This window comes from Equus przewalskii, chromosome 5, assembly GCF_037783145.1.
Source record: "Equus przewalskii isolate Varuska chromosome 5, EquPr2, whole genome shotgun sequence".
NCBI classification, from domain to species: Eukaryota; Metazoa; Chordata; class Mammalia; order Perissodactyla; family Equidae; genus Equus; species Equus przewalskii.
The window spans coordinates 366,176-382,107 of record NC_091835.1 but is presented as its reverse complement, the minus strand read 5'-3'; the positions used below and the strand labels follow the sequence as shown (position 1 = coordinate 382,107).

Below are 15,932 nucleotides of genomic sequence, written 5' to 3'. Positions count from 1 at the left end.
CCAAATGCTTGATAGCCTTACATATGTCAGTTGTAGGCAGGTGTAGTCCGGAAACAATTAGAGGATTAGAAAAACAAAACTTGGATCATCTGTGAGGAGGAGGCTTCTAATATCGTGGGCAACACGGGGACTCAGGTCTACTCTATGGAGGGTCCAATAGTGTAGTTCAGCCAGGGATCCTGAAGGATTTGCCAGTGCCCTACCCACCTCAACCCCTACTGTGGCAGCCATCACAATTACAAATCACCTAGTACGCTTGACTTGACTGCATTATTGGTCCACACAGCACAGGTGAGGTTCACAAGTGGGCTGGCTTAATGCTACAGGTGAGCGTTCTTATTCATCCAGGGGAAGAACCCCTGGTTGCCCAAGAGGGTCAACAAGGAGGCTCTGAGCCTTTTCTGCTGAAAGGACTTTACGATTTCCTTCCACGTTTGGCTCAGCAGCCTTCTTAAAGGTCTCCCTCGGACACAGGTCATAAACAGCCATTACTCCTGGATGGTCAGTGTGGAAGCACTCTTTCCATCTTTAGTGGGAAGAAAACCAAGGCCCATTAGTTATCTGACTTGTACTAGGTCACGTGGATGTAGTCCAGGCTTTGGTTGAGTCCAACAGATTTGAGGTGGTTTTATTTCTCTTTTAAGGAAGTCCAGTATTCATCTTGAAGACAATAGCAAATGCAGATCTGGAAAGATATTACTCTGGTGTAATGTAACATGCAAAGTAAAACTCCCGTGACTTCTTTCATGTGTCTTTTGAATTTTGCATGTTTTGGAATGGCAGATGAGCAACGTCAGCATGGAAGGAAAGGCTTATTTTCGTTGTTGATGGTTGGTTGGTTTGATTTTAGTTTGGCTACTCCTCCCCAGTCTCAAGAGCTAAAGAGAAATAATGTTTTCAATGCTTTAGGGGACAGTTTATCCCCATAAAAAAAAGCTAAATAAATTTATCCTAGATATACAGCCGTCTCCAAGAATGGTTTCACATCTCTTGGTATTTGCAAAAGAGTAAAAAATTCAAGAGGACATTGAATACCATTTTTAATTAGACAAAGCTTAAATCGCAACGCCTAACACTGGCACGACAACTTGTCCCTTACAGGGAAATATCACTGACAGCTCTCATCCGCAGCCCACGGGAAGGGCCTCTTGTCAAAATCTGAAGTCAGAAGATGTGATGATTGGGCTACTCTTTAGGGCATAATAAAAATTCCAATTTTTTAAAAAAGGGAGGCTATCACAGAGTCTGTACTAACAATAAGTGTGGCTGCACTCTAAGAGTTTCACATAAGCTGTAGATGGGGATAACTTTAAGTCAATAAGGGCCATTACGTTTCAAACCTCATAGATAAATTATTCTTAAAAAGTAAATAATTTTGATTTATTATTTCTAATACTAATACCTTTAATTATTTTCCATGAGGATCCAGTTGTTTCAGCAATGAAAGAATTCATCTAAGCCATTTTTCTAATCCTTGGGGATATGCAGGGTCTCATATTTCCCTTACAAACTTTAGCTTAGAGATCATTAGAGTAGCAATGGAGTGGCTCATTACCGAGTGATCAAAAGCCAAATGTTAAATCTGATTCACTTTTCGCAAAAATAGAAATTCCAAATTCAGCTGCATGAATCTGTTTGACTTTAAGCAATCAACTGTTAGGCAGTTTTTATGATTTCCAAAACAAATGATTCAAACCCAAACGGGTCACACACACTGCCAGCATTACTTAGAGATGACTTAAATCTTAAAATCCTAAAACTTAAAGGCTGACATGTTGATTTTCCTCAGATTTTCTGGAGAGTCATAGATTTTTCTAGTGAAACAACGAGCTGGTCTTTTTTTTTTAAAGATTGGCACCTGAGCCAACATCTGCTGCTAATCTTTTTTTCTCCTTCTTCTTCTCCCCAAAGCCCCCCAGTACATAGTTGTATACTCTAGTTCTAAGTCCTTCTGGTTGTGCTGTGTGGGATGCGACCTCAGCATGGCTTCATGAGCAGCGCCATGTCTGCACCCAGGATCCGAACTGGCAAAACCCTGAGCCGCCAAAGCACAGCGTGTGAACTTCACCACTCGGCCATGGGGCCAGCCTGAGCCAGTCTTTTTTGATGGTAGACTTTCTCAACCTGTACACATTTGAATGCATTAATGGCATGTTCTTTACGTATTTCCATATTTGAAATAGCTTCATAGTATACTGCTTTTGTCTAAAATGAGGCAAAATATGACATTCACCATCTTGCCTGAAGGTTGAGTACACAGAAACAAAACCACTTTAGGCAGTGGATATTTATGTTCAGTAAGAGTCATGATCCAACTTGACAGCTTCACTGGAGCACCCATCTAGTCCATGTGACTTACATTTATGTCTTAGCAAAATTTTTTACAAAACACTTCATGCCAAAGATCTCTAGGATCATTTACTAATAGTTAACACATTAGAGAGTTAATTCCACAAATACCAGCAATCCTCAGAAACCATTCCATAAAGTAGAAAAATAGATGACTGCCATGAAGGATAAAAACTTTATTCTAGATCAGTTTTTTTATTAGACAGTTGCAATTTTAACTCTCTGTGCTCTATGGATGGGTCCAAATAAAAATTACTTTCTTTGGGGAGAAATTTTCATTGAACTTTTGTTTTCCTAAAAGCCTGTGTCAAGGTAAAATTATTTTAATATCTTAGAGACTGTCTACAAGAAATACAACAAACTTCTATTTGACAAATGAACTAATTTTTCTATATTCATGATATGGAGGAAAAATATTTGAATAATCATTACCCAAGATTAACTCTAAACCACATTTTAATCTTTGTCAATTTCTTTCAACCAAAATTTTTACTTGCACCATTAATGGAAAATGGGGTGATCTGAAAGAATGTGACAATGTTTCCTTCTCTACAGGCCTCACAATGGAAGTGAAATGTATTATATCAATCAACTGGATCATCTTCCTAAAGCTCTGCCTTATTCAAAATTCTCCCTATTTCCTATTAAATTCATCAAAATGTCTTAGACAGGCAACCAGGGTTCTCAGCGATTCTGATTTTTGAGCCCTCTCTTAGTATTTTACCTTTGGCCAGACTGTGTTACATACCATACCTTTGAAGTTCATCCCGATGCCTTCTTTATGTTATTCTCTCTCACTAGAATGCCCTCATTCCAAGTTGAGTCGTAACTGATCATCCTTCAAGGCTCAGCCTAATAGGTACCTTCAGTGGGAGGCTAGCAAAAAAGGACTTCATTCTCATGGGCAAATGTTAGTGACTTATTTGGTACCTAGTTTGACTTTTCATTCACATAAGAGTCATATAAACAAGAAGAGTCATAAAGAATAGGTTAATGTAATAGAATAACTAATTAGAATTATTTTATTTTATTTTTTACTAATTCTATCTATTCCTTCACCATGCTACGGAAGACAGTGTATGTACTTTCCGGATATTTCTGGTGTGACTCTAGTTGGATTTTTATCATGACAGTTCAATTGAAATGATCTGACACTTGTACTTTCTCTCTATATAAGTTTAATTGCTCCTTTAAAGAAATTAACTTTTTTCCCCCAAAATGGGGTTACTCTAAGAAAGGACAAGAAGACAAAACACAGGATATACCCACAAGCAAGAACAAATCTCTCTTACTAGAGGTTAGTTGGAAACCTGAAACATGTAAAATAAAAGAAAATACAATCCTAACATAGTTTTTAGTAAAACAATTTATAAACTGGAGACATTAATCCAAATGTCAACTTGAATTTGAGCAATGGGATTTTGACTGTTTTTTTCCCCTTAATTTGACACTCTCTGATGTTGTTCTCTTTATCAAAAGACCCACACGCCAGCTCAAGATGGTGAGATAGGGAGAATAACTGGGAGTCCAGAAGTTTGGATTCTGTTCTCAGTTCTTGCACAATGTACTGCTAGACGTGTCAGGCATCCTCTAGGTGTGAACCTCAAATGCAACATCATCTTTCTTCCTCCATCCAAGGCTGTCGTAGAAAGGACCCCTCTTTTTGAAAGGGTAGTGGCCAGTGGCACTCAATCGCCTTTAACTTGATAGGGGATTAAGCTTTAGAAAACTATCTAGTTTCTATGGAGTCCCGAGGCATCATATACTAAAATGAAAATATGAATACATCAGCTATTCCTGAAAATCAAATGTTCTCTGGAACAGATGATGTTTTCTAAAGACTCATCTGTTAACAACCCTGTGCTGATAGATTAAAATGTACACAGGTAAATAAACTTTATAATCCATTCTGAATTTTAATTAACCCCACCTACACTGACCAATTACTTCTTCAAAACTAAGTATATCAAATATAAATGATAAATATACTTGAGTACACATTTAAATAGAAATAACAATTTACGTCAAAACATACAATTCCACAGAACTCTAAAGGAAAAGCATAAGTTGGAGGGCCCATTAAGGTGTCAGGTCAATTTTCCTATGCAGGCTGTGGAGCACAGCACAGAAAGTGGAACCACAGTGGAAAACCCTGGGGTGAATGGATAATGCTGAAAAATGTGGAAAGAACTTTTTCCTTTTTCATAAAGATTGGCCCTGAACTAACATCTGCTGCCAAGCTTTTCTCTTTCCTTTCTCTCCCCAAAGCCTCCCAGTACATAGTTGTATATTCTAGTTGTAGATGCTTCTGTTTGTGCTATGTGGAATGCCACCTTAGCACGACTCGGTGAGGGGTGCTAGGTCTGCACCCAGGATCCTAACTGGCGAAACCCTGGGCCACCGAAGCAGAGAGCGCGAACTCTACCACTTGGCCATGGGGCTGGCCCCCTGGAAAGAACTTTGTGGTGGAACAGATACTGAATTTAGTCATTAGATCCACAGGTAAATATTTTAAGTGGTCTCTCAATGGGAACTGGAAGGAAAGGTATGAACACAACAGTCATTGTGATTTCTGAAAACTAAGAGATAATGAGTTCATATGCCATAATTTCTTGACATTATATTTTTTCTTCAGTTTAAATTTTCAAGAAATTTTAAATAATAGTGGACCATGTTGGTAAAGAAAATCACTTTTAAAGAGTCTGTTCAGTTGTTTGAAACCCGGAGATTCAAGGCCGTTCTCATGTCCTTGTTTGGCTTGCAAGTGGACAGCAAACAAAAAAGGACTCCACAGGTCTCAACTTTGTAAAACGAAAATAGTAATTTTTTATAGTTTTTAATAATTAATAGTTATGAAGCCTAGCTCCAAAACTTTTCATTACCCTACAAAAGATACTTGAATTGTTGTTATAAAAGTTCTATTGTGTAAGGACAGGGTCTCTGATCTCAAGGAGCTTTCTTTTTGAGATAATAACTTTGATAGCAAAAACAAACACCTTGTCAATATAATGTAATGTATTTCAGTGAACAGCTTTTCTTCATGCTGGGTTGACTGACAGTATTTTAAAGTTTATGGTGTATGTTATTAATCCTCATATTTAGCACTTATTTGTAGCCATAAGCAGGTGGAAAGAAAAGGCTTGGAAAGAACTTAAAATTAAATAAGGGCAAGACACTAAGTGAGAACAAGAAAAGGAAAAAAACCCACTTGCTTTCTCCTAGATTGTAGAGACCATGTCTTATTGTCTCTCACTCCCTTTTTGTCATGTAGTACCCAGCAGAGGCCCAGTAACTGTCTAATGAAAGAAAAAAATATGCAAATGAGAAAAAATAAGCTGAATAAGCTTCAATCTTTCTCTTTCTGTTTATAAAATTTGCAATTTTATAAATGTGCCTGTATGTTAATAGCACTCAGCAGACATTCACAATGATGACCATCATAATTTTATAGAACAAGAAAAAAATCCTTTTCACTATAATTTATGAGTTGCCTCCAAAATTAATCCTATTTTTTTCCTTGAATATAAAATTGAGAGCAACACATTCAAGTCAGCATGTGAAAGGCCTAAAAAAAAGTCTCAGGATAATGCCTGAAACTGTATAAGAAAATATAAAAAAGATTCCACTTCACTCATTTCATTCCCTCTCTCTCTAACGCCCCTATTTCCCCAATTATATTCCTATTCCATATCAGAAACACTGCCTTTTTACTCAACTTCAGCTTGCCCACAAATATTTATGGAGTCTACAAGAATACCTCCATGAACGCTTTTTGATGAGCTGCAATGCAAAAATAGTACCATACTCTAAGTACAACCCTGGTTTTGAGAGCCTAACATGACCACACAGTGTATTTAAATGAGAAGGTGCTGTACACAAAAACAGGTATTATTTCATTGCTTCCATTCTACAAATAAGACACCTGAGGACCAGAGAGGTCAGTGTCTGGGGTCACACAATGATGTAACAGAAAAGCTGGACCAAGAACTCAGGTCCTACATCTTGGTCCAATATTCTTTTAGCCAAAATTCACTGTGGTCCAAACATGGGGAATTCCCCTGGGTAATCACTGGCACGGCATTGAGCATCCACACTACTCAACAAGTCACTAGGGAGAACACCTCTCTCCATGCACATGGTACACTACCTTCACTCAACTGCCACTCTGCAAATAGTTACTGACCACCTACTAGGTACTGGACGCTGAGGACAAGACAGACTTCATCCCTGACTTTATGGAGCTTATAGTCTAGTAGGTGAGACAATATAAAATTAAATAACGAATTATACAATGGAAAGTTTAATTACAAATGTGGTAAGAACACTGGCTACATCTGGAGAAAGAAGAAAGATGCAGGGAGATCAGTTAACCACTGCAGCAATGATGAGGGTAATGTGTCCCGTGCTGGGGTGGAGCAGAGCAGACTGAGAGAAATGGGCAGATTTAAGGGCTACTTGAGGCACAGAATCAATAACAGTTAAAGAAGGCCAGGATGTGGGATGAGGAAAAAGGAGATGAAAAGACTCTTAGGTTATTGATTTGGCAATATTAAAGGCCTATTATTTGAATAGGTATAATAATATTAAAAAATGATAATTTAATGTGAACTTTTTACTCTCAAAGATCTATGTGGCATCAACCATGCTGAGGTCCTTGCTGTTCCTAGAACTTGTCAGACCTACTTCCACCCCAGGGCCTTTGCATGCGATGTTTCTCTGCCTGAAATACCCTTCCTCAGTTATCCACATGGCTTATTCCTTCACTTCCTTGAAGTCTTTATGCAAAGATCACCTTCTCAGGCCTTTCCTAGTCACTCCATCGAAATGCAATTTCCCCTCAACATATCCTAAGCCTCTTTCTTGGCTTTATTTTTTCCCCTTGCACTTTCTTACATATTTTTCTTACATAAATTTTTTTGGGCTTGTTTTTCCTCTTAGGACATAAATTCCATGAAGGTAGGAATTTTTATCTGTTTTGTTCATTGTTATATTCTCAGTACCTAGAACACAGCATGGGTTATAAAGGGTACTCAATAACTACCTGTTGAATAAATGATCAAATAAATGAATGTACAACTTTGAGTTTCTGGAATTATTGAGGAAATAGAAGACAGCTCACTATGTTATTTTAAATATGCCAAGGTCGATTTTAGAATGTTTTATTATTTATCCTTGATGTCATCTATAGGAATTTGAAAGTTAGCTAACTATACTGTATTTTAAAATCTTAACTTTTAGCATTATTTAAAAAATAAACTGTCAGTTGTAGGAGAATACAAAAAATATGATAAAAATGCAACGTAACTTTTCTAATTTGTCTCAACTTTTCAATAGTGTATTAATGTAACACATTATTTGCATTAAGTTATTTCATATAAATATTATAAAAGTTCAGAAGCTTCAAATTTCAATCCTGATGTGATAAAACCTTGGCATGGAAGGGAACGTTAATAAAATTACCATTTTCATGTTGTGTGATGAAAGTTAAAGCAAACGAAAAAAGACTAAGATATATAAAATTGTGTACTTGGTAGATAAGTGATTATTCATTAAATAAAAAATGATAGAACCTGATTTTATAGCTCAGCCATTAAAGAATGATACTAGAAGCTCTATATGCAAGATGTGGGTCATGTGAGGACTTCTGTATCTTATTCTGTGAAAATGTGAAAGTTGGGCTACAAGGAGCTGAATACCTTTGGCCTCCAATGTTCCTTAATTCAATGGATCCATATAGAACTGAGAAATTTATTTCCAGAATAAAAGGATATATTTCATAGGTTCTAGTCTAATGGATTTATCTAAATAAATTTGTTTAAAAGATGCTAGGGTAACACTGACTGGGGAAGTAATCACTGACAAAGTCTCAAAGAGTCTTTATAAAAGATGAATACTGTTCTTTTCTTGAAGAGGAGTGTCTTGGCTTGAAGAAGCCACCATCTTTAATTCAGCTGACCTGAAAATGACAGACAGCTACACGAATGAAGCAGAAGTAGGTAATTCACAAGGCCATCAATCAAACCCATCGACATGGACTCGCAGAGATCATGATCGACCCAACCACCCTATCCAACAAGCTATAAATGGAAACAGCCTCTGGGAAACCATCTCATTAGTAACTTCCAACTATCACAAGGGTACAAAAATTGTGCTTTGTATACTAACCTTCATAAGGCTGATGGAGAAAAAACAAGAAACCTGTCAAAACATGTAGGAGCATTCCATATAAATCAAAGTGCCTATAAAAAACCTGATCCATAGATAGAAAAGGTAAAAAGTACCATGCAATGAGTTGTTGCCTAATTCTTCTATGCCACACATTTAGAGAAATTGTTTATTATCCTGCCTTCGTTTAAATCAAGCAGCTGTGTTCTCAAAAAGGTAATGCTATTTTTTCTAAAATTTCGATTTCGATTTAATGTAGATTAGGGAGCAAACTATACTGAGGTAGTTTCAAATTAATACACTTAATAAGAAAGTCTTACTTAGGCCTTGAGTTAAATTAACCAAGATCACTATCTACAGTGAATCTAGGATTGCATATGTTCTTTCCAGTAGAATGAATTTATGTTTAGCTGAAAAGATTAACTTTATTGCTTTCTGTAAAGTTCCTCATATCTTCAGCCAGCTTATCTATTCCATTAAGCATTGATTTGCCTCGCTGAACTGAGCCACTGAGCTGAGCCTCTTTGCCAAGAGAAAATTGGACTTTAACAGAAGAGATAATGGCTATAAGCACAAAACCTACACATATGGAAGGGCAATGAATGTTCAAACTGGGGCTTCCCAATTTGATAAAATTCCCAAATTAATAAAGCTTCCCAGTTTGGAACGTTATTGAATTCTCAACATATATCTTTTATTATACTTTTCCTCTCCCAATTCTTAGTGATTGCACAAACTTTAAAACAACAATAATAAAGCTTTAAAAATTAAATCTACCTAAAATCTAACCACTCCAAATTTTGATGACAATAGAGCCTGTGCAGAAGAATTAAGGTTACGTTTACAAATTTACTTCCATTTGCATGAGACTTGTTTGACTAGTTTTCTTAATACCTGCAGACTACATATCTGAATTACAAAACTTGGCTTCTGTGGAAAGTATTGCTATTATCCTGTCCTCTTCAATGATTCTGAGTTGGCCACTGTCCATCCAAATATCCTAGGATAACCAATTTCTGATTGGGAACAATATGCCAGTGGTTTCAATTTCCCCTACAGTGTGAATTTAGGAATTGTCAATCAGATAACAAAGGGTCTTTAGCATAACATTTTGATAAAACTTAATAAACTTTAACACAAAAGTTTTTCCTAGTCATTCTAGAAAGTGGAAACTAACAATCCAGTCAAAACCTCCAGTTTAACATGGGTAGAAAAAGAACCTCTCCTCACTCATACACTGCAAGGAGGGTTTTAAGGGGATGGTGTTAAAGCGTTGCGTGATATATTTCTCCTACAAAGATGGTTCAACTGCAGTGCATTTCGATTTCCCAATCCATTTCTTCCTCCACTTTAAATGCAGTGATACTGTCTATCCCAAGATAGAAGGCAAGTATCTTCCTTCCATCTGTTTCCCATCTTGGTGAGGAAGCACTTCCTGCTTCTCCAACAAAGGTCACTTCCTAACTCCATGGTTGGTTGTGGATTTTTTCCAAGTCATCTGAAGCTGTGATATGATAATTTTGCAGCAGGTTAACATTTGCCTTATAAAATAAGAGCTTTTTCTGAAACGACACTGTGATTTTGAGGCAATTTTTGCTCTTTCTGTAATTTTTGTGTCATATGTCTCTATCCGTCCTTAATTACCATAATCTCTAGGGTAGTGTTAGTTCAACTCAAAAGAACAAGACATCTTTATATCAATTTTATGAATTACCAAACACAGTAGAAGTCAATTAAAATTAGACATAGAAATAGTCACAACCAGATATCATAAAGAAGCAGAAAGAGAAAACAAACCAGTCTTCCTATTTTGGGGATTGGTTTAACCTTAGTGCTTCCAGCAAAGCTGAGGCTAAACTCCTTCTTCTGGCCTCTCTACCTTGAGGATGCTTTTGAACAAAATCATGCATTGTAAAATTTCTATGCCAAATTATACCAGTAATTATCCCCCTCTTATTAAACCTTTTAGTTTCAATAAAATAGCTTATTATGTTCCCTTGTGATTCTAGGAAGAAACAGATTCTTTTAAGTATCAATATTTTCCAGAATATAAGCAGGTATAGTCACACATCTAGTTAAGAATACTAGGACATGGGGATATTTGTAAAAAGAGAATTGATTTTAAATATATGTAATGGCTACTCTGTTTTAAGGGATATCTCACCAAAGGCTAAAATGATAAACTTTCCAATTGCTACTAATTGATTTTATTCAAATTACTCTTTTAAGTTATTTATATATAAATATAAAAATAACATGACATTTGGATATATCCAAAAGGTCCAAAATATTTCCTTCTCTTAGATGTGCAAAACTAATAAATGCTAGAATAGTATGAGACTTTTGGAACTACAGTCTTAAATTTGGTAAAATTAATTTTTTTGGCTTAAAAAGGTTTCTTGTAGCTCATAGTTTTAATAACTTCTATGAAAAAGCATCTTTCTGTGAGTAGAGTATCACAGAATGTTATAGTTGTTCTGAAAAGGGCATATTGCGCCCTCCCTCCCTCCCTCCTTAGGTGGATTTTTCTTAACTCCTTGGGCTTCCTTGAACAGAATCACAATGAGACAGCAAAGAGTTTGTCACTAAAGGAAGAAGTAACATTGAATTTTTGTTTCAAAGGTAAGTAGGAGTCCTTGACAGCCTCACATTTTGGTAAGATCTTTCTCGGGAAAACGGTAGAAGACGTCATAGGAAATTCTTGGAGAAGAAGGAAGGAGATAAAAGTGGAATCACGAAATGATAGTCAAATGAGCTCACAGTCAGGATCTAAAACGGAACTCTCAAAATCATATCAGAAATGGAACTTTAATCTCTTAGGTTCAAATCCACAAGTCAATAGAGACACATTCAGAAAATATCTGTTTGCACTCAAATGAAAAATTCTTTATGTGGTTAAACCAATTTTTATCTAATGGTAACCAGAAGGAATGGACATGTCACGTGATTTTTACCATATTTTATAAGCTAGCTTTCTCAGATAAGGTTCAAACTCTTAGCAAAGAATCTTGACCAGACCAGTAACTCTTTAGTATCTCCACCTTCCTTTTATTGGAAGAACTGTTAGCTTATAATACGAGGAAGGCAACTTAAGCAGTGGGATTTTACTTCTGGCAGCAAACATATGATCATGTGATTCTTACCTGGCCCCCTTTGGGCTGGTATTTGATGTTGTCTGTTGAGCCGATTTTGGACTTGACATTCTTCAGGTCTGGTAGTGGTTGATTAATAAGCCGAAGCTGCTTAGGAGTAGCAGGAGATTTGGGAGGAGTACGTATGATAGCGACTTTCTTTTCACCGGGCACCAGGATGGCAGATTTGGGGGTTCCTGGTGTGTGAGGGGTCCTGGGATAGCTAGGGGTTCCAGGAGTGCCTGGTGTGCGTGAAGAATAGCTTGGTGGGGTGCCAGGAGTGATGGCGGTTGATCCAGGGGTAGTGGGGGTCGAAGTGCCACTTTTTCCTGCTCTGCGAATTGGCTCTGATCCTATATTAACAAACAAAAACAAACCAAAACCATAGCATTAGAAAGTTCTCCTCAAGGCATCCCTCTTCCGATAGACTGTTAGAACTCATAAAACATCACATTTCTAAAGCCTTTAGAATATTTATGGATTACTATGCTCAAAAATGTGAGAGCCTTGGGGCCGGCTGGGTGGTGCAGAGGTTAAGTGCGCACATTCCGCTTTGGTGGTCCAGAGTTCACCGGTTCGGATCCGGGTGTGGACATGGCACTGCTTGGCAAGCCATGCTGTGGTAGGCATCCCACATATAAAGTAGAGGAAGATGGGCACAGATGTTAGCTCAGGGCCAGTCTTCCTCAGCAAAAAGAGGAGGATTGGTGGCAGATGCTCAGGGCTAATCTTCCTCAAAAAAAAAAAAAAAAAGGTGAGAGCCTCCAATTTTTAGATTCATGACCTGGTGACATTTTTTGAATATGCATTGCTATCAATGCAAGGACAAAATGTGGGTTTTCCTGATTTATTCTTCTTCTCATTATGAATATGCCAAATACTATTTTCTACTTGCGTGATCATTAAGGCATACGGATTTGCCAAGAGCTGGAGAGAGTCTGCACTTGATGTTCTATGTGGGCTCATATTTACTGAAGATTCCTTGAATGATATACAGACCATTCTTCTATTGTATCACTATTCTGTGTATCTAATTCTGAGATCCAAGTGGACATACAACATAAAACTGTGTATTTAGATTACATAATTCTGGCCTGCATAGAAGGTTATTTATTGAATTGCATTTCAATGTTACTCCTTCCGCTTATATTGAGGAGCATTGTGGGTTGCAAATGTGTTTATTGAAAGCATTCAATTATGTCATACATTGTTCTACAATATCACATATTTCCTTTATAAGGAAATTTGTCAGCTCTTAATACTAAAAAAAACCCCTGATTTCCCTCATTAGAAAAGTAGGATGTTTTAACAATATATTCACAGTGCATCTTGTAGCTGATCCTGTTTTCTCCTCTATTTCATTACTAGTCTGGCAGTTCAGTCACATCAATAATCCCTCATTGTCAATCACACAGGATGTTGGGGGATGCATTTCTTTGCCTCAACTTTACCTTAGCCTCATTTGATCATTTAACTCTTTTCTCCCCATTTTCCTATACTATGTTTCTCTCATATTATCTTTCTTTTTTTTTAAAGATTTTATTTTTTTCCTTTTTCTCCCCAAAGCCCCCCGGTATATAGCTGTATATTCTTAGTTGTGGGTCCTTCTAGTTGTGGCATGTAGGACGCCGCCTCAGCATGGTTTGATGAGCAGCGCCATGTCTGCACCCAGGATTTGAACCGACGAAACACTGGGCCGCCTGCAGTGGAGCACGGGAACTTAACCACCCAGCCACGGGGCCAGCCCCCTCATATTATCTATCAAAAAGTGTTTTTGAATGCCATTTCAAATGCTTTTTTCAAAGAATAATGATATAAATAAGAGTACAATATTTTACAGATTTCAAAGCCCTTTTGTGAATACCAAACATTTGATAATCGAACACATACAATAGTTATTATTTCTAATTTAAAAATGAGGACATTGAGGCTGATTTACCCAGATGATACTAAATTCTAAGCCAGATGTGATATTTACTTTCTTAATATTTGTTCAACTTTCTCTCAATTCTAAAAATCTTTCTCTTGAAATAATACACTTATTCCAACAATAGAACACTTGTTTACATTTATTGTACAAACTCTTTCACCTTTTCTTGGATATGTTATAGAGGGGCATGATTTTTGTTTTTTACTACCGAGTATGTATACTTTGTAAAATCAATAAATTTTCTAGAAATTTTGTAAAGAATAAAGATATAATTCATTAATTTTAAAATCAATGGAGTGAAACGGATCTTGAGTCATCTAATACAATTGATCATCAGTGCAGAAAGTTCTTCCTAAAAGGGGGACAATTAATCTTTGCTTAAATATTTACAAGGAATGAGCTCAAGAAAGCTTCTTAGACAATTGTAATCTACAGACAAACTAAATCTATCTACCCATTGGTCTAGGGTCAGTCGCCTGGATAAACACAGAACAATTTTACTTCCTCTTTCAGTGAACAGTTATCACATATCAAGCAAAAGCTGCCCTGTGTCCTTATGGTCTTTTAACATACGGGCAAAACACAGGTAGACTCTTCAACTGACAATCTGAAATGGGATATGAGAAGACTATAGTGATAAATTAGTGTGCATTCTTGTGATTTTCGTTGCTTTCCACAAAAATGACATTTCAAGGCCAGGATGATACAACCACATCCAACTTGGCCTTTTGTAGCTTCCTCGCTACAAATTTTGTTTATGGATCAAGTTTTTGACATTGGCTTGAGTCAGTCACTATGTCTTTCTGAAAAATCTCTTCAGAAACCTTATTTCTTCCTCAAATGTTTTCTCCATGACTCCATCACCTTTGATAGCTCAAGTGTTTGGGGAGAGGGATTTTCTCAGTATTATTTGCCACTGTGCCCAGAACTGGTGCCTCTTATGGGGCTATCCACTGCAGCAGTTCAACACATTTTCTTTTTTAACGGTGTGAGTTTGATTCAGAGTTTATCAATGACTGCTGAGGTATTTTTTACTTCACAGAGATTGAGCTGAAGCAATATTCTGGATGTATATAATAATTTTCACTGAAATAAATATAATTTTTTGAAAGCAAGAGCTCTTTCTATACTCTTAGAAAACGGATTTAAGCTTTGGAAAACCAAAGGATGAAGGTTTTGTGTTACATCGGAGAATAAGGGAAAACCATAAGTAGTAAGCTCTTATTAACACTGCTGTTCAATAGATATGATCAATTTTTATTGTAATGAATTGTATTCTAGTTGTCAAAATGACAAATTTGAGTGTTTTCTATTTGTTATGAATGAAAAAGTTAAAGCTAAGATACCAAAAGAATTAAAAAATATTTATGAGTTAACTTACTAAACTGAGTTCTTACTTATCTTGTCAACTATTAAATGAAAATGTCTTCCCTCCTTTTGGGCTAAATGAAATTCCTGCATAGCATTTTCTTTCAAATCTTTTCAAGAGTGTACAAAATGCCAGAACATTCCCGTGTGCCGTTAAGGAGACGATAGGCAAATGGGAGAAGGCAAACTGCTTACTCTGCTAATTGTCTCAACGCCTTTTAGCTATTGCTATGTAGAGATAAAATAGACCCCACGTCCTCAGTTTGTCAGAGTATCAGTTACGTTCATTAACAAATAATGCAATGCAATAGGCTTATGAACGTAACTTAGAAAGTCAAAATAGAATTGGCTCAGAACATAAAAAGCAATTGATATACAGACACATTTTAAAAGGCAGAGCACAGTGGCTTGAAGATGTGGGTGGATGGAGAAAGTGCCATTTTGCTTCCACAGCAACAAATACAAGCATAATTCACGGTGTGCCTCTGGGAGACCTGCGTCTTTGTCTTGTCTTAGCCTCGCTGGGGTTACTGCTGATGCCCTAATCCAACTGCAGATATCTGGAGTTCAAGTCTTTTCTGTGGAGATTACTAACTCTTAAATGCTTTCTTTGCTAGTTCATTTGAATACTTTATTTTGGCTAAGGTAAAAAAGAGTTTTAGTGATTTTAAAGAGTTCTAGCACAGATTTCGAAAGATGTTACTGTTTCATGAAACCAAATGGTGCAGAGCAAGCACAATTGCTCTAATTGCAATAAACACTTTCATAGGAGGCAAAAAACACTGTTTAAGTGTCACACAACATAGTCACATTTGAAGTGGGTCAATTATTATTAAATATTTAAAAAATAAGTGGTGAAATCAACTATAATGTGATACTCATAGCAATTTCCACCATTCTGTAATGGATTTTAAATGACAGAGATACTATTCTTTAAGTAACTTGACAGAGCAGTTCTCTAGCACTATTTCTTCCAAATAAATATAAAG

General features: G+C 36.6%; 1 protein-coding gene across 50 annotated transcripts in view; it reads right to left on the bottom strand.

The window, feature by feature from the left end:
* The window catches only part of MAP2 (microtubule associated protein 2), a 225,291-nt gene that overhangs the window by 10,474 nt on the left and 198,885 nt on the right, over nt 1-15,932 (bottom strand). For all 50 annotated transcript variants that reach the window (XM_070619721.1, XM_070619725.1, XM_070619729.1 and 47 more), the window contains one exon: nt 11,658-11,998. In XM_070619721.1, coding sequence (XP_070475822.1) covers nt 11,658-11,998 — 341 coding nt within the window. The remainder of the gene's footprint in view (nt 1-11,657; nt 11,999-15,932) is intronic.